Below are 19,575 nucleotides of genomic sequence, written 5' to 3' on the forward strand. Positions count from 1 at the left end.
GGTATTCTCCACAGACTGAAATTTATTTTTCCCCATAAAATATTACTGATCCTGTATTTCAGTGTATTCCACTTATATCTTTTATATAGAAAAACAATTTGGGCTTCAAATTATAAGTGATAATGGAATCAAGTTCAAATTCTTCCGAATAAAGCTATACGTGCAATTTGAAACCTTGAGCAACGTCAAAGTGTGAAGGCGTTTTTAATAAAACTTAGAGATATTAAATGTGGCTCGACTTCGAGAAAAAAAGATTGCCAAAACTTTATATAAAGTAAACACAAATACCGCACCTGAGTCGTTTATGTCGGCTTTCCGAAGGAATGATGAAATTCACCAACATGATACTCGACATGCATCGCAACTAGTTACAGAAACGAGACGTCTCACGTCATCTGGTTTTTCAATCAAATTTACCGGACCGAAAATATGGAAATATTTGCCATATACTTTGAGAAATACTAATAGCCTACTAGAGTTCAAAAGTAAGATTAAAAGCTTCTTATTGGAAAATATTGAATCAGATCCTAACGTTTTCTACCGATAGTTCTCTATGTTTTGTTTTATTAATTTACGTTCGTTTTCTTTTCTTTTCCCTTCTTCTTCTTTTCTTTCCTTACCTTATATTTCTTTTCTTGATGAATGAATGAATGCTGTCACCCATTAAGGGCAGTGCTCTCTTAGGGTGTAGTTAGTTTACAGTGTGTGATTTGTTTTTTGTTAATAAACAAACTGAAACTGAAACTCTACAATTAAACTGATTATTTGATATATAACGACATGAATTGCTGAAAGATCATCAGTTCAAGGTTTTACTTCGCTGTAATTTTTATTTTGGCCCTACAGGCCAATGGCCCTGTAGGCTTTGGGCTTTTACACTTAGGGAAGAGGGCAGTAGGAAAACTGTTGCTTTTAGTGAAAGCTATATGTGTCTTTGACAGTCTTGGAAAAACCAATATTGGGTCTTTGATGTGTAATGATATTAATTACTGAAAGCTCATCAGTTTAAACTATTTCACTGGAATTTGTGTCAATGATGTAACAAGTATAAAAGAAGATGATCGTAATATAATTCATTCTAACAAAAACTTTACCAACAGTAAATTTTCCTAAGATTCCCTTTGGCCTACCTTTACTCTCTGTGTTCCATTTTACCCAAGGTCATAAACTTTTGAGTAGAATTCTAATTTTTGTCGTAAAAGATATTGCTTTTTGATTACAACCAAACAGCAACTAGTTTCAATGGATTCCCAGGATACCAGTCCACAGTATGGAGGTGTGAAACTTACAAAAAAAGCAAAGAGAGAAGAAAAGAAGAAAAATATAAAAGTAGATATTTTTCAAACTTAGTAAGTCAAGGATCTTTTGTCTTTTAATACGGTAGCTTTTGCATTGTGCTGTTGAGGGAAGAAGCTACGAAAACTAACAATAATCAATGACCTGGTACTAAACTGTCTTACCCTTGAATTAACAAACAAACAAAAATGTCAACGACTAGTGGCCCATTCTCCAAGAATCCAAGTCCTAGCTAGATCTCTCCTATCAGATTTAACGGAGAGGCACAACAAGAAAAATATATGACGCACTGCAGATTCATGATTCTAAAGAATAGGTCATCTTGATCTAAGTTTTCGTCCCTTGTTTTGTTTCCCAATACGTGGAGTAGTTTTTATCAGGATAATCACTTCAGACAAAAACCTCTAATTTGAACAAAATGGGACAGAACAATTCACCATTTGCTTGCAAATAATGCTGCATCTTTCCCCAATGAGAGACAAATTGTTCGCAGTAATTTCCCCGTAATTTACTTACAATGCCACTAACTCGCAGGTCTTAATTTGTCATAGGGCACCTGTGGACTCTATTTATTGGAAAAATTCTAGGAGTTGTGGTCACTGTGTTCTATGATGTTGGAGCGACTGGTATTCGGATTCTTTTTAGTATGTTTTTCAGTTGGATTTTGCCACCTAACCGACAAGTCTCAACGCTATATAAGAAATAAGGTAGTTCATTAACTTTTATATCGTAAATCGTGTCGACACAATGTGTAATTGTTCTTTCTTTAATGTTAATAAATAAATGTTATTAAAAATACAAGGTTTTTCAACTGAAAGTAAGGAGCAAAATTAAAACTTAAAAGAACAGAAACTATTACATATACGAGGGGAGTTGCCCCCTCCTCAACACCTCGCTCTTTACGCTAAAGTTTTTTAGTACTTTTAAAAATGCGTCTCATTGTTCTAATTAAGCGGGCCTTGTGTTTCAGGGGTCATTCTTAAATAATTGGGATAAAAATCAAACTTTGGGGTAAAGAGCGATGTGTTGAGGATGGGGCAACCCCCTTCTTAAACGTAATTATTTCTGTTCGTTTTAAGTTTTAATATCGTTCCTTACTTTCAGTTGAAAAAATAAGTTTTCTTATTTAATTTCTGATCTTATTTTAAGTAATGCTACGAAATTATGCTCAAACTCTAAAGAGAAAACCCCTCCCAGCGGAAATATCCTCTAGACAATTCAATCCCACTGAAAATTTACCTTGGACAATTACTCTTAACCGCTCCGCGCGTAAAATTAATACGGAAAAGCGAAAGAAAGACATGTAAAAAGAATTTTGTATAAGAATTCTGGCAAATTCCCACAGTGTATGATTACTCTTGACAAGATCACTTCCTGAAAACTTCCATCCCCACGGAAAATTCCCCCGTGGAAAAATCCCTAGCAGAAAATTTGTCCCCCTCCACCCGAAATTATATGCATGAATCCCAATGACAAATACTATACGTATACAATGGACAAACCCTATAACTTAAAGAGCTTTCCCCTGGGGCTGTGGGGGTCACGTTATACCAGAAGGCACAGTTATTAGGCCTTTCAACTATGTTGGCAAATTATTATCTCAAAGTTTTGATCGGACGACTTCAGGGAAAAGGAGCTGGGGAGGGGGATTGTTGCCCTCCAATTTTTGGTTACTTGAAAGGGACACTAGCACTTGTAATTTCCGTTTAAATGAGCGCTCTTCCAATATTCTAGGGCCACTGTGTCAACACGATACGATTACCCCTGCTAAAAAAAAACATAAAAAAAAGAAACAAACAAACAAACACACATCCGTGATATTTCTTCCGACAAAAAATACGAAATTCTATAGTTTTGCAGGTAGGATCTTGAAACCTGTACAGAAGAGTTCTCTGATACACTGAATATGATGGTGTGATCAAACAGTTCGTGGTAACGAACTGTAGCAAGGAGCGACCCGGCTCAATAGTAACCAAAACTTTAAAAAATGGAATTTTGATACCAATAGCTACATCAAAAGAATCGCATTTTAATGCTGATTTTAAATATATAAGTTTCATCAAGTTTAGTTTTACCCATCAAAAGTTACGAGCCTGAGAAAATGTGCCTTATTTTAGAAAATAGGGGGAAACGCCCCCCTAAGAGTAATAGAATCTTAACGAAAATCACGCCATCGGATTCAGCGTATCAGAGAACCCTACTGTAGAAGCTTCAATCTATCTACCAAAATGTGGAATTTTGTATTTTTTCCCAGAAGGCACATCACGGATGCGTGTTTATTTGTTTGTTTGTTTTTTCCCCCAGGGGTGATCGTATCGACCCAGTTGTCCTAGAATGTTGAAAGAGGGCTCATTCTAACAGAAATGAAAAGTTCTAGTGCCCTTTTTAAGTGACCAAAAAAATTGGATGGCACCTAGGCCCCCTCCCACGCTAATTATTTTACCAAAGTCAACGGATCAAAATTCTGAGATAGCCATTTTATTCAACGTAGTCGAAAAACCTTATAACTATGTCCTTGGCGATGACTTACTCCCCCACAGTCCCCGTGGGAGGGGCAACAAGTTACAAACTTTGACCAGTGCTTACATATAGTAATGGTTATTGGGAAGTGTACAGGCGTTTTCAGGAGGATTTTTTGGTTGGGGGGAGGGGTTGAGAAGAGGGGGATATGCTGGGGGAACTTTCCATCGAGAATTTGTCATGGGGGAAGAAAATTTCCATGAAGGGAGCGCAGGATTTACTAGCATTATTTAAAAAACAATGAAAAAATAAATATGAAAAAGTTTTTTCAGCTGGAAGTAAGGAACAGCATTAAAACTTAAAACAAACAGAAATTATTACCCATATGAGGGGCTCACCTCCTCCTAATACCTCGCTCTTTACGCTATAGTATTTTTAGTAATGTCAACTATTTATTCTACGGCTTTTGTGATTCAGGGGTCATTCTTAATGAATTGGGACAAAATTTAAGCTTTAGTGTAAAGAGCGAGGTATTGACGATGGGGCGAATCCCCTCATATATGTAATAAAAACATGAGAATACAAAAGTTCTTTACGTAAGCTAATTTATAAGTTACGTAAATCTTTTACCAATAAAAAGATTCGTAAAAAATTAAAAGTTCTAGTTGCCTTTTTAATTAACCAAAAAATCGGGGGGCAACTAGGTTTCGTCCCCCGCTCTTTTTTTCTCAAAATCATTCGATCAAAATTATGAGAAAGCCATTTAGCAAAAAAAAAAAAAAATGCAAATTTCGTTTTAATTATTGCTCTGCGGAGAGCCAAAATCAAAACATGCATTGATTAAAAACGTTCAGAAATTAAATAAAAAAAAGTTTTTTTTAACTGAAAGTAAGGAGCGACATTAAAACTTAAAACGAACAGAAATTACTTCGTATATGAAAGAGGCTGCTTCCTCATCAACACCCCGCTCTTTATGCTAAAGTTTTTTACCGTTTTAAAAAGAAGAATTGAGAGAAAGAGTCAAACTTTAGCGTAAAGAGCGGGGCGTTGATGAGGAAGCAGCCTCTTTCATATACGAAGTAATTTCTGTTCATTTCAAGTTTTAATGTCGCTCCTTACTTTCAGTTAAAAAAAACTTTTTTTTATTTAATTTTCATTAAGATTCGATGGCTTTTAAGGGGAGCTTTCACCTTTTACAAAAATCGGAAAAAAAAATTTCTCAGGCTCGTGACCTTTGTTGGGTAAAGCTAAACTTAATAAAGTTTAGATTTTTGAAATCAGCAAAACATCCGATTCTTTTGATTTATCTAGTGGTATCAACATTCCGTTTCTTAGCGTTTTGGTTATTATTGAGCCGAGTCGCTCCTTACTTAGTTTATTACCACGAACTGTTTGATAAAACTTTCTGTTTTTAGAAAGCCAGTTTCTATTGACAGAGTTTGCCGCTTACTTAACATTAAATGCCATTGCTAATTTCATTTTAGAAATACGTAAATGTGCTTATAAATGTCTTTATTATTTAACTGAACTGTTTTTCATAAAATTCAATAAAAAAACAAGCTTTTTCAACTGAAAGTAAGGAGCAACATCAAAACTTAAAATGATCAGAAATTGTATATGAAGGGTTTCGCCCCCTCTTCAATGCCTCGCTCTTTACGCTAAAGTTTTTTTTAGAACTTTTAGAATAGCTTTTTATTCTAATTAAACGGCTTTTATGGTCCAGGAGTCGTTCTTAGAGAATTGGAACAAAATTCGAACTTTAGCGTAAAGAGTGAGGTATTGAAGAGGGGACGAACCTCCTCATATACGCAATAATTTCTGCTCGTTTTATGTTTTAATGTTGCTCCTTATTTTCAGTTGAAAAAACTTGTTTTTTAAATTTAATTTCCGATCGTTTTTTAAAAAGTCCTGGGAAATCCGGCGTCTCCTTAATCGAAAATTCCTTTCCCCTATGAAAAATTTCTCCATGAAAAATCCTTCCAAGTGACGGCAAATGACTATCTCAACATTTTGATCAGGCTTCTTTGGCAAAAAATAAGCACGGGAGGGGGCCTCCCACTCCAATATTTCATACCACCCAAAAGGGCACTAAAACTTTCAATTTCTGTTCGAATGAACCCTTTCACGATATTCAAGGATAACTGGGTCGATATGATCAACCCTGATAAAAAAAAAACCAACAACAAATTAAAACGCATCCGTGATCTTTCTTCTGGTAAAAAATAAAGAATTCCACATTTTGCATATAGGAGCTTCAAGCCTCTACTGTAGGATTCATATGCAAACCCTCAACACAAAAACACATACAACTTATTTTTATATATCTACTAGCTGTTGGGGTGGCGCTTCGCGCCACCCCAACACCTAGTTGGTGGGGGCGCTTCGCGCCAACCCCAAGCCCCCCCGCGCGCGTAAGTCGTTACGCGCCATTGTAGTTGTGTCCCTTTGTCCCACCTGTGAATATATATATATATATATATATATATATATATATATATATATATATATATATATATATACTAGCTGTTGGGGTGGCGCTTCGCGCCACCCCAACACCTAGTTGGTGGGGGCGCTTCGCGCCCCCCCCAAGCCCCCCCGCGCGCGTAAGTCGTTACGCGCCATAATAGTTACGCGCCATTGTAGTTGTGTCCCTATGTCCCACCTGTGAATATAGATATATATATATATATATATATATATATATATATATATATATATATATATATATATATATATATATATATATATATATATATATATATATATATATGGTTTTAACTACGTAAAACTTGCGAATATACAACATTCTTTGCTGTCCCATTGTCTTTGCATATAAATAGATTGTCAGGTTTACCGACTCTTGAACATGCAACATATAATGGTCCATGGGAAAACAATCTGTATTCAGATCTATACCTCATGATTCTAATGATTGCCCTTGAGCTTTGTTGATGGTGATTGCTAATCGACCATTCCCTGTCCCGGTGTCCCGGTCGTCATTTATATCCCCCTGTTTCCCCCGGTGTCCCCGTTGTAGTTGTGTCCCTGTGTCCCGGTCGTCATTTATATTCCCTGTGTCCCGGTCGTCATTTGTATCCCGGTGTCCCGGTCTGTATATACATTCGTTTTTTAGTTTTGTTTTTCTCCTTTATTTTTTTCCTTTTTTTTCTTTTTTAGTTTATTTAGATTTTTAGATTTTTTAGTTTTTTTATTAGTTTTTAGTTTTTTTTTCTTTTTAGTTTTTTTGTAGTTTTTACCTTCTTTTTAGTTTTGTTAGTTTTTTTTTTACTTATGTCCTGGTCGTCATTTATACTCCCTGTGTCCCGGTGCTTTGTTGATTGCTAATCGAACATTCCTTTTGTCTCGTCATTTATTTTTTCTTTTTTAGTTCTTTTAGTTTTTACCTTTTTTAGTTTTTTTTAGTTTTTTAGATGAAAATTTTTTTTAGTTTTTTCCTTTTTTTCTTTTTAGTTTTTTATTGGTTTTTACCTTTACTTTAGCTTATTTTTCAGTTTTTTCCTTTTTTTTATTTTTTTTTAATTTTTTATTTTTTTTAGTTTTTTACCTTTTTTTAGTTTTTTTATCTTTTTTAGTTTTTTAGCTTTTTTACTTTTTTTATTAGTTTTTAGTTTTTTTTGTAGTTTTTGCCTTTTTTTAGTTTTTTCATTTTTTTTTTAGTTTTTTATTGGTTTTTACCTTTATTTTAGCTTATTTTTCAGTTTTTTCCTTTTTTTTAGTTTTTTTTAGTTTTTAGTTTTTTTAGTTTTTTACCTTTTTTTAGTTTTTTTAGTTTTTTAGCTTTTTTATTTTTTTTATTAGTTTTTAGTTTTTTTTTTGTAGTTTTTGCCTTTTTTTAGTTTTTTTAGTTTTTTAGCTTTTTTATTAGTTTTTAGTTTTTTTTGTAGTTTTTGCCTTTTTTTAGTTTTTTTCTTTTTAGTTTTTTTGTAGTTTTTACTTTCTTTTTAGTTTTGTTAGTTTTTTTTTTACTTATGTCCTGGTCGTCATTTATACTCCCTGTGTCCCGGTGCTTTGTTGATTGCTAATCGAACATTCCTTTTGTCCTGGTCGCTTTCTCTTTGAGTGTCGTCATTTATTTTTTTCTTTTTTAGTTCTTTTAGTTTTTACCTTTTTTAGTTTTTTTTAGTTTTTTAGATGAAAATTTTTTTTAGTTTTTTCCTTTTTTTCTTTTTAGTTTTTTATTGGTTTTTACCTTTATTTTAGCTTATTTTTCAGTTTTTTCCTTTTTTTAGTTTTTTTTTATTTTTTATTTTTTTTTAGTTTTTTACCTTTTTTTAGTTTTTTTTAGTTTTTTTAGTTTTTTAGCTTTTTTACTTTTTTTATTAGTTTTTAGTTTTTTTGTAGTTTTTGCCTTTTTTTAGTTTTTTCAGTTTTTTTTTTAGTTTTTTATTGGTTTTTACCTTTATTTTAGCTTATTTTTCAGTTTTTTCCTTTTTTTTAGTTTTTTTTAGTTTTTAGTTTTTTTAGTTTTTTACCTTTTTTTAGTTTTTTAGCTTTTTTATTTTTTTTATTAGTTTTTAGTTTTTTGTAGTTTTTGCCTTTTTTTAGTTTTTTTAGTTTTTTAGCTTTTTTATTAGTTTTTAGTTTTTTTTGTAGTTTTTGCCTTTTTTTAGTTTTTTTAGTTTTTTAGCTTTTTTATTTTTTTTATTAGTTTTTAGTTTTTTTTGTAGTTTTTGCCTTTTTTTAGTTTTTTAAGTTTTGACGTCACCTGATCCAGTTTTTTCAGGTGACGTCACCTGACACATCCACAGACAGACAACTTATTTTTATATATATAGATATATATATATATATATATATATATATATATATATATATATATATATATATATATATATATATATATATATATATATATATATATATTCACAGGTGGGACATAGGGACACAACTACAATGGCGCGTAACTAATATGGTGCGTAACGACGTACGCACTCGGGGGGGCTTGGGGTTGGCGCGAAGCGCCCCCACCAACTAGGTGTTGGGGTGGCGAGAAGACTGGGACACCGGGACACAAATGACGACCGGGACACAGGGAATATAAATGACGACCGGGACACAGGGACACAACTAAAACGGGGACGCCGGGGGGCACGGGGGGATATATAAATGACGACGGCGACACAGGGAATGTTCGATTAGCAATCACCATCAAAAAAGCTCAAGGGCAATCATTAGAATCATGAGGTATAGATCTGAATACGGATTGTTTTTCCCATGGACAATTATATAATTTATGTTTAAGAGTCGGTAAACCTAACAATCTATTTATATGCACAGACAATTGGACAGCGAAGAATGTTGTATATTCGCAAGTTTTACGTAGTTAAAAACATACATATATATATAAATATATATATATATATATATATATATATATATATATATATATATATATATATATATATATATATATATATATATATATATATATATATATATATATATATATATATATATATATATATATATATATATATATATATATATATATATATATATATATATATATATATATATATATATATATATATATATATATATATATATATATATATATATATATATCTATATTCACAGGTGGGACACAGGGACACAACTACAATGGCGCGTAACTGATATGGCGCGTAACGACTTACACGCGCGGGGGGGCTTAGGGGGGGGGGGGCGCGAAGCGCCCCCACATACTAGGTGTTGGGGTGGCACTTCGCGCCACCCCAACAGCTAGTATTATATAGAAATATCAAACATTAACTTGTTATCAACAACACACTGTACAGACACTATTTTAAAATCACTTTCATAAAACAATATACACTATCTATAGTATAAAACATCAAAAATTAAGTTTTTTTATTCAAAATAATATTATTTTAAAATCTCCATAAAAATATGTAGGGGAACTTTTGTGGTTGCCGGCAAAAAGCCAGGTCCACCCCCTCCCAAAGTACGGTAGTGCCAATTGGTTAGAACCTTCAAACCGTCTTTAAATCCATATGATTTATCAGATATGATCGACACGGTATTTGTTCCACTCCAACTGTTTAATTTTTTAGTTTTAAAGAGGGAATGGCCATGACTTTTGCCTTTGGGGGTAAGACTATGTTTAACCTAATTACTATAAGCACTCATATCGAAATTGTTCTTTACACAGTGCGAAGGCACTCACTTGAAAACTTTTTAGATTTCTTCTTTGTGAATTTTAACACAGTATAACCCTCGGACCTGCAAGCACAGCAAGGAAAATCCAGTCGTTTCCCATTTCAGATTTCAAAAAGAAAGGTTTGTTTGGGGTCTGTTATTTCACCAACTTTGGATAAATGGACTTGTCCCAATTGGTATAGCTCATCCGTGGGCTAATGCATTCAACATTGACAAAGTCATTCATAAATTGCCACTTTTTATTTTTAATATGAGTGAATGTCTTGTTAACGTCCTGTTTTTTATTTTTAATATGATCTATGTCCTGTTAATATACTTGAACTTGTAACTCCCCCCGCCACTGGTGGCTTAATATATTGTAATAAAATTTCAATCTGAGTTATTTCAGAGTGAAAAACATACACACCCTTCATTGATCTTACGAAAAGATAATATTAATTTTGGTTACCAACATTATTTTCTCTTGCTGATTTTAGCATTACGTCCATCACCTGACAAGGAGTAGAAAAATAATACCCCAAATCCATCCCAAATTTCTCACAGATTTTATCAATGTTTATACAAAAAATACCAAACAATATAAATAAATCGGTTGTCAAGTAGAATTTACAGTTATCCACTCCATCTTCACATTTTCCCTTTTCCCCGACGTTTTTGGCTCGGCAGTGGTGCACTGCCTATCGTAAAGTGAAAAAAGTCGATGGAGGAATTTTTCATAGCCAAGATTTGAGGTAGAATTGAAGTACTCGTACGGGTATATACTATGCATGTTAATTTATCTTAAATTTCACCATTTGGAAAGCGATGTTTAAGGAGAAGGAAACTATTGAGATAGTTGTTTTCTTGCACCAGAAAAAAATTTGCTGAAAGATATGAGGAACAAGGTAAAGAAATGTAAAAAATGGGTTTTTGTTCAAGTGCACATTAACACCATCAAAACTTTTCCAAGACTATCCTAGCAGCTTTTCAGATGATTTGGGTATACTTTTTTACGAAAGGCTCACATCTGCTTGTGTGACATCTACAACTTGAGCTCTCCACCATCGTACCCTCTCCACCAATATAAGTTTCAAATCATAATCTGAATTGTGAACGAAAACCAGCAGAAAATACTGCTGTTCAACGTTAAATTACATGATTTATGGGCCCACTAACTAAAATTATACCTTGTGAATTTGGATCAATAAGTTGATTATTGTCGCGGAACATATCTTTCCCATCAAGAATTTTCCCCCGAAAAAAAAACACATTAACTTAACCGAAATGGCTAAATCATCCATTTCCATAATAACTGAGTTTAAATGAAATGGAGTAATATTATCCGTGAAATTGAATTAGTGCTGTTTTAATAAGTGCAGTCAGGGCTGCACCCGTGCAATTCTTTTCATCCAGTATTTCAAAAACCCCTACCAATTGCATGGTATTAATCGAGTCTCTTCGAGCGTGAGTAAAAGAGACTGCGATGGCTTCGTGTTCTTTCGCAAGATTTGTATTTGAAGATTACAAACGTCTATGCGTTTAGCTTCGCAATTAAGGGCAACCTCACCGCTTCGAAAATTTTAAATATCAAGGCTGCTCTATCACCCAAAAGTATCTCCAGAGCCGTGCCACCTGCAATGCTTCAAATGTTATTTTAATTTTGATTACGTATAAAATCTTGATATGACATATTGTGATATGAAAATATTGGCAGCAGAATTTACTACGACCAGTTTTGTATCCTTTCTCCATTTTAATTTGTCGCCATATTTGTAAAAATGGAACGAATTCCAAGTGTTTGAGGCAATTGTCGTCAACATTCCTGAGAGTTTTATTTTAATACCCTTAGCCTTAGCTTTAGTAGTCGTAGTAGTAATCGCAGCTATTGTAGTCATAGCAGCAGCAGCAGCAGCAGCAGCAGCAGCAGCAGCAGCAGCAGTAGTAGTAGTAGTAGTAGTAGTAGTAGTAGTAGTAGTAGTAGTAGTAGTAGTAGTAGTAGTAGTAGTAGTAGTAGTAGTAGTAGTAGTAGTAGTAGTAGTAGTAGTATTAGTAGTAGCAGTAGTAGCAGTAGTAATATTAGTTGTAGTAGTAGTAGAAGTGGTAGTAGTAGCCGTAGTAACAATAGTATTAAAATATACATAGTACCTTTACGTTGGTTTGACATCCCTTTCAACTTCACCCTGCAAGTTTCAACTTTATACCCTGCGCCGTACCTCAGGTGCTGCTGATTATCTGTTCCTGAGCTTTTGACTACCTGCATGTATATCGCATGCTTTGATTTAATTTAACATCCTCCTTAAGCTTTCCTTGAAAGCCTTTCTTACTGTTCTTTGGCAGTTTAAGAAGCAATCTTCTGTTGCAATAACTAGTATTGCTTCTTCCAATGTTTTGTGACAACTTTTTAGCGTTACCGAGCACCTCTTGATCTAGGGTGCATTGTTTCTATCTGGGACCTAGAAGACAAGCAAGGGCAATTTTTCTGGTTGTACGCTCTTTAACTCGCCAAATGTTTGAACAATGCTAGACCAGGTGTGTCTAGACAAGTCTTGACAAAAAATGTACTTTGCTCTATTTAACTTACCTTTACTTTACTTTCCACAATGGCCAGACCTAGCTGGTGGCTCCTCCCCAAGGACTGGACAAGTATTAATTACCTGAGAAATTCTCGCGTCATCTTTTGAATAAGTTTTGCACAAGGAAAATCAGCTGATATCCGATATTTTTTCTCCATAATGGATAATCACACTGACCCCAATGCCGACCCTATATTATCGACTGGCCGATATATCGATTGGACCCTAATAATAATATAAAGAACCCACTTCGTTTTTCCTTCAGGGGATCCAATCACAACAATTGAAAAATGTGGCACATCCACATTTTGGTAAAATCTAATGATACTTACAAGTATACTGCTAAGGGGAGGAGAAGCCAATTATAGAGCTGACAACCTCCTTAAAAGAACCTCCGTTTTCAATTGTGCCCTTAACCTACGGGGGCAAAATCACTGGCTAATGACACCAAACTTTTAACTAAGAGAATTTGAAATATTCTTTTTTTCATTTTGTATCCAACCTCTCTACACTACTACTCGTAAGGATTAGTGTCAAAGAAAACGAGAGATTTCACCTCCGTTTTTTCAATTTGTTTCTCCATAAATCGGCTAAAAACTGTTTTTTCCCAATTTTTTAATATGGCTCTGTAAATTTTACAGCAATAAAAACAATGGTTACACCTCCTCCAAAAAGTAATAGTTCGATTTAAAATACAGACACTTGAAGAAAAATCTGATTACACCACCTTCATTGTAATCTTTCAGGAGTTTGGAGACATTGGTTCAAGCCAAATAAGCTCTGGCCAGGGATATTCATCTGCAAATGCTGAACTTGCAAAAAGAGGAGTTCTACAAGAACCAGATGTGATTCGTAGCAAAGTTAAGCTGATGAATATATTGTGTACAATTTTAGCGCATCTGAAAATGTGTAATTTGCCACAGCCGATTCTTGTAAGCGCTCCAGAATCTAAGGCCTACAAAGAAATGGTAAGCAATATCATTTAGAATATATATTTGATAGGGCCTTTTATTGACTAACAATTCTATAAGCTCATTTTCATAAGTTCTTGTTGACGTATCTCGGAACCTAAGAGTAACATTAGTCGACTTTTCAGAAACCCGTTCAGATAAAAATAGGATTAAAAGTTTTGAAGGCTCCATTGAAAAAAATATTAGTTAAATTTTTGTTCATTCCTTGTCAAGGAGACCTGAAACGGTCTATTACTTTGATCAAAAGCATCCTTCAATCGATTGACGTGTGCTGCCATCAACCTTCAATCGAGCATTTAATCAATTTCAAGTTTAATAATCAATTTAATCATAGCCAATTTCAAGTTTTAATTTTGATCACGGCCAGATTTTTAGTTCAAGTTCGGTGTCGATTAGTGAAGTGTCTACCGTGTGTGAAATTCAGTCTAATACGGACTTGGCTTTTCTTGCATGTACTCAAGCAAAAACATTAATTTTCTTTTTTAGCTTCGAAACTGTGTAATCTGGTTTCAATTTCTTCCCTACCCGTAATATCCTGTCAAATACCTCACTTTTATCATTTCGGTTATAATAGTCACTACTTTGAACTTTCCATAAATCTAGGTGATCCCAGTATAACTCTATTAATAAACAAGCAAACTCACATTCCGCATTTCTGCTTACTTCTCACGTGTATCCCATTGTTGTTTGCACTTGACTGACGTAATACGTAACTGAAACTAGTCTAGATGGTCAATGACCCTTGTCAACCGCTTGGGTGATTCAAACTTAAGGGTTACAACTAGGGGAGGAGGGGGCTCGTTATTATTATCAGAAAATGACGCTTGTTTGCTTTTTTAGTATAATGAAGTAATATTATCCGTGCCTTTATTTCATGCCACAATAAAATAATTTTAAGTAACTGATTTCTGTTAGATTTCAATTTGTTCATTTTTCAGATGAGAGCAGCTGCTATAAATACTTTTTCAGTAATTATTTAATGATTCGTTTGATACCTGTCCTAAGGTTATTATTTTCGATCTGTCTGGTTGGCTTCTGCGTTAATTTAGAAGACGTGATGCCCCCTCCAATATAATAGCAGCTGTCCGACAAATAATGTGCCATTACATAAAGGAAGCGATGTTAAAAGTTCAAACCAGCCTATGTCTTTTTTATCAATATGTAGAATACACTTTTAATAGCGTTTTAATGAGTTTTGCGAGAAAACTAAGTTATTTCATCATTGTGAGAGCCGTGCAATGGAAGGAGAGAGGTGACTTTTAGAAGTTTATCTAATATAGACAGTTAGATCAGCTCAAATTTGGTTGAAGGTGTATATACAAAGACATACTTACCTGTTGGTATCTTTGAGACATACCCATTTTGAAAGTTGAGATGCGTCACGTTCAACATCTTATGCAAGACTAATGAAATTTTTATTCGATAGCCGTTTCTATACCCCCCCCCAAGGAAAAATGGAATTAATTGGTTCCCTGTTAGTATAGTAGCGGATGAGGTTTCTGTTTTTAAGAAAAAATGGGATTTCAACAAGCTTTTGTTCCATAAAATGAACAGTCTCTATAGCGGTTCTTCTCATAGAAAATGGCGGAGAATATGCTAACATGAAATGGCGGATAAGCATGAAAATATTGGGATGGTGTAAGTACCATGCCCTTAATTTGAGGGGTGTCCCATTCGGTTTTTAAAAGGAAACCATGGTTAGCAGGGTTCCGTGGGTTTTTAAAAGAATATTCAAATAAATCCTGAAGTAAAAGATCCCTTAAAGGTTTTTATAAGACTCTTTAGTACGTAACAATTGTAGAGTTCGTAGGGTTAAGAAGGCCCGAATGTTTTTAAAGAATCAAAAAAATATTAGGTAACGTTTGCATCTTGACTAACGGATCCTGAAGATTTTTCCTTGACCCTCGTAGGTTTTTTGAGAATAATTTATTATGTAATTAACACCTGCATCTCTTAGAAAACATTCCCTATGACACAATTAACACCTGCATCTCGAAGAAGTTTAGTAACACCTGGGTCTTGAGGGAATTGCCGTTCAACTTAAATCATTAAAGCTAGAAGAGAATAGTGGCTATGGCTAAGGACTATTTTATCTGTTTTCAACAAGTTTATATCATCCTCTGAGTAAATATCTTTAAAAATTCTCGATGGTGGATTATTTTCCTGTATTTTGAACAAATTTATGTAATTCTCTAAGGAAACCTCTCTAAAAATTTTTTTGAAGGATAATTTTCCTATGTTTTAAACAAGTTTATATAATTCTCTAAGAAAAGATACCTAAGAATTCTGTAAGATGTACTATTTTCCTCTGTTTTGAATAAGTTTATATAATTCTCTAAGAAAAAATCTTTAGGAATTATCTGAAAAGGAATATTTTACTATCTTTAACAGTTTATATTATTATCTAAGAAAATATCTCTAAAAATTTTCCAAAAATGCCTATTTTCCTATGTTTTGAACAAGTTTATTATTATTCTCTAAGTAATTATTCTCTAAGTTTTGGACAGGTTTATATCATTCTCTAAGAAAAGATCTCAAAACATTCTCTAAGATTGACTATTTTTCTATGTTTTGAACTTGTTTATATCACTCTCTAATAAAACATCTGTAAAAAGTGTCGAAGAGAGACTATTTTCCGATGTTTTGAACAAGCTTATAACATTCTCTAACAAAACATCTCAAAAAATTCTATAAGAAGGACTATTTTCCTATGTTTTGAACAAGTTTATATGGTTCTCTATGAAAACATCTCTAGAAATCTTCGAAGAATGGGTATTTTCCACTGTTCTGAAGTAGTTTATATCATTCTCTAGAAAACACTGTAAAACTTTTCTAAAAATGACTATTTTCCTATGTTTTGAACAAGTTTATATTATTCTCTAAGGAAACACCTGTAGAAATTCTCTATGAAGGACTATTTTCCTATGTTTTGAAGCAGTTTATATCATGCTTTAAGAAAACATCTCTAAAAATTCTCTAAGATGGACATTTTTCTTATGTTTTGAATAAATTTACATCATTCTCTAAGAAAACACCTCTAATAAATTTTTGAGAATGACTATTTTCCTATGTTTTGAACAAGTTTATAACATTCTCTAAGTACACATCTCTAAAAATTCTCTAAGAAGGATTATTTTCCTATGTTTTGAACAAGATTATGTCATTCTTTAAGAAAACATCTCTAAAAAACTTCTAAAGATGACTTTTTTTCTATGTTTTGAAGTAGTTTATAAAATTTCCTGACAAAACATCCCTTACAATTCTCTAAGAAGGACTATTTTCCTACATTTTGAACAAGTTTATATCATTCTCTATGAGAACATCTATTTAAAAATTGTGTGAGAGTTTGTGTGTGTGTGTGTGTGTGTGTTTGTGTGTGTGTGTGTGTGTGTGTGTGTGTTTGTGTGTGTATGTGTGTTTGTGTGTGTGTGTGTGTGTGTGTGTGTGTGTGTGTGTGTGTGTGTGTTTGTGTGTGTGTGTGTGTGTGTGTGTGTGTGTGTGTGTGTGTGTGTGTGTGTGTGTGTGTGTGTGTGTGTGTGTTTGTGTGTCTACATGTTCTTAGTTGCCTCTGTGTATCTGTGTAAAAAATAAGCTCAACTAACTGTGCTGGAAAAGTTAAACTTGTGCAGAATAATTTTGTAACAGCAAGATTGCACATTGGTTATAAAAATTTGTTTAAAAAACTGTAATAAGACGTGATGATAACAGGGGTTCGACGGCTGAATGCCCGAGATACTGATTAAAAGTGAGCGGAGAAAAATAGTATTAAGGAATAATTACAAGGGCCGAAGGCCACAGATGATGAAGACGGGTAGTAAAAATACACAAATGTTTTTTTCTAGCTAAAGAGCCCACGAATCTGCGTCTTTTTCTAGTAGTTGAAAACCTGTACAATTACTTTCATTGTTGAAATTTCAGGAAGAAGAAAGTCTTAGATTGCAACCATACCCTAAAACTAAGTCAATAATACAGCAAAGACAGGAGAAGCGCAATTTGGATTTCGAAGATGGAATGGGTGAACTGACTGGACATCATGCCAATGGAGTTCAGCCCGAAGGAGGACGACGCTTTTCACGCAATTATCTAGCTGGAAATTTCTTCGGGTTAAGAGGAAAGAAAAGTAACTTTTTTGGACTTCGAGGAAAACGAAGAGAAACAGTTTTGGATTGATTCTTGGGATAATTTATCTACACTAGTGTATATATAAATATTTGCCCATTAAAAAAAGGGTTGATCAAAAGCATCTTTTAAATTTCTTTAAGACCTGGAATTTAGACGAAAACATCTGAGAACCATTTTTCAAAAATGAAACATCAGCCAGAATCTAGAGAAAACATTGAACTAATCTTGATAATTCTGGGCTTTGATATATCAAACATACAAACTACGTTTCAGAATACAGGAGAGACTAACTATATTTAACAATTCAAAGATAAGAACAATACAAAATATTTAGATAATAAAACCATGACAGCAATACTGTAATAAAAACATCGAATAGACCCCCCCCCCTGAAAAGCCCCATAGCTGGGAATGTAGCGAGAAAAACAGAATACAAAAGTGAAAATGGAGAAACCTAATGCAAATGCATAAACAAACTTGAATATAACAATCAGCCACCCACGCCTGACTACATCCAAGAACTGAACCATAGCAAAATACAATACCATTTAAACATAACATCCCACAACTCCAGGTTTGACCAGAGAAATAAAATGCATACGGGTGTTAAGAAGAAAACAGAGAAGATAACAAAAAATAATCAGATATCAAGGATATTTTTACAAACATTTTAAAGGCACAAAATGAACGACCCTTTGTAGCCAACTCAGGCGAAGTATTCCAGGCACTGACACACTGTCATGAAACACACTTGGTTGCTACTGAATTATGTAACAATTCAATTTAATAAAAATCTATTATTGAGGGGAAAGCTAGAAAAGAAATGCACGGTAATATGCGGTTAGAAGACATGCGACAGCGACAATTGCATATATACAAGGCTATCACTTGCTGAGTACAAGTCCTTTGGTACGGATAGTAAAGGACGTGAATATTGGATATAAAACAAATGAATTGAAAATCAGTTTAAATATTTCATTTTTAACTTTTTTTTAGCTTTGTAGAGTTTTCAAGTTTTAAAATCATTCGCCACTGTCCATTCCAATAGAACACGGGGCACAGCAATGTTGTTTTTTGGTGAAGGCTTGAAATTAATTTTGGTTTTGATGGGGTCAATTGAATCCCTCTGTCCATAGGAGAACAGTTATAGGCGCTCAACTATTCAAGGGTAACTCGTCTATTTATAACACAGTCGCTCACTGAATCATAATATTCTATCAAAGCTTAAGCTATAATGGTTGAAACTTAAAACGACTTGTATTCACGAATAAATGAAACCCAAAACAAACAGAAATTAAAATAGTCACTAAAACGTAAAGGTAACAGATGCTAATGTAGATGAACAAATATATCCTAAAAAAAATAGAAATTAAAATGAAAATCAATTCAAACTTAAAACCAAAAGAAATTACTACAAAACAAGTCTGGTAACTGATCGTTCAGTTCGCTTTAAACTTAAATAAAAAATAAAAGTCTTTTCAACTGAAAGTAAGGAGCAACATCAAAACTTGAAGCGAAACGAAATTACTCCATATATCAGGGGGATGCCGCTTCTTTAAATTTCGCTCTTTTACGCTTAAGTTTTAAAGACCTTTAAAAATACTTATCATTAAAATTCAACGGCCCTTGTGTTTGAACAGTTTTTCTTAAAGAAATGTGACAAAAAGTCAAATTTTAGCAAAAAGAGCTAGAGCAGAGGAAAGGGCAGCCCCCTCCCCTCACATGCGGCATATTTTTTATTCATTTTAATGTTGCCGCTTACTTTCAGTTGAAAAAAAAAAATGCATTTTCATTTAATCTCTGACCTTTTTTCCAACCAAGTCAGGAAATTACCTTTCCTCACACCCCGTGTAAGATTTCCCTTTGAAAAATACCTCTGGTGACTTTCCTCTACGCTAAAAATTATCTTCGTGCAAATCCCCTTCTCTCAAAAACACCCCCCGAAAATTTCTTATATTTCCCATTCACAAATACTAGATTTAAACCATGACCAG

General features: G+C 33.7%; 1 protein-coding gene across 1 annotated transcript; it reads left to right on the forward strand.

Moving 5' to 3' along the window:
• Positions 1-1,870: 1,870 nt before the first annotated feature.
• On the forward strand, positions 1,871-17,699 carry LOC136035819 (uncharacterized). Its single transcript, XM_065717789.1, has 3 exons — positions 1,871-2,003; positions 13,235-13,456; positions 17,378-17,699. Exons 1-3 carry the CDS (start codon positions 1,905-1,907, stop codon positions 17,627-17,629), a joined length of 573 nt encoding a protein of 190 aa, XP_065573861.1. The 5' UTR covers positions 1,871-1,904; the 3' UTR covers positions 17,630-17,699.
• The last annotated feature ends 1,876 nt before the right edge of the window (positions 17,700-19,575 follow it).

Source organism: Artemia franciscana, chromosome 14, assembly GCF_032884065.1.
Source record: "Artemia franciscana chromosome 14, ASM3288406v1, whole genome shotgun sequence".
Lineage (NCBI taxonomy): Eukaryota > Metazoa > Arthropoda > Branchiopoda > Anostraca > Artemiidae > Artemia > Artemia franciscana.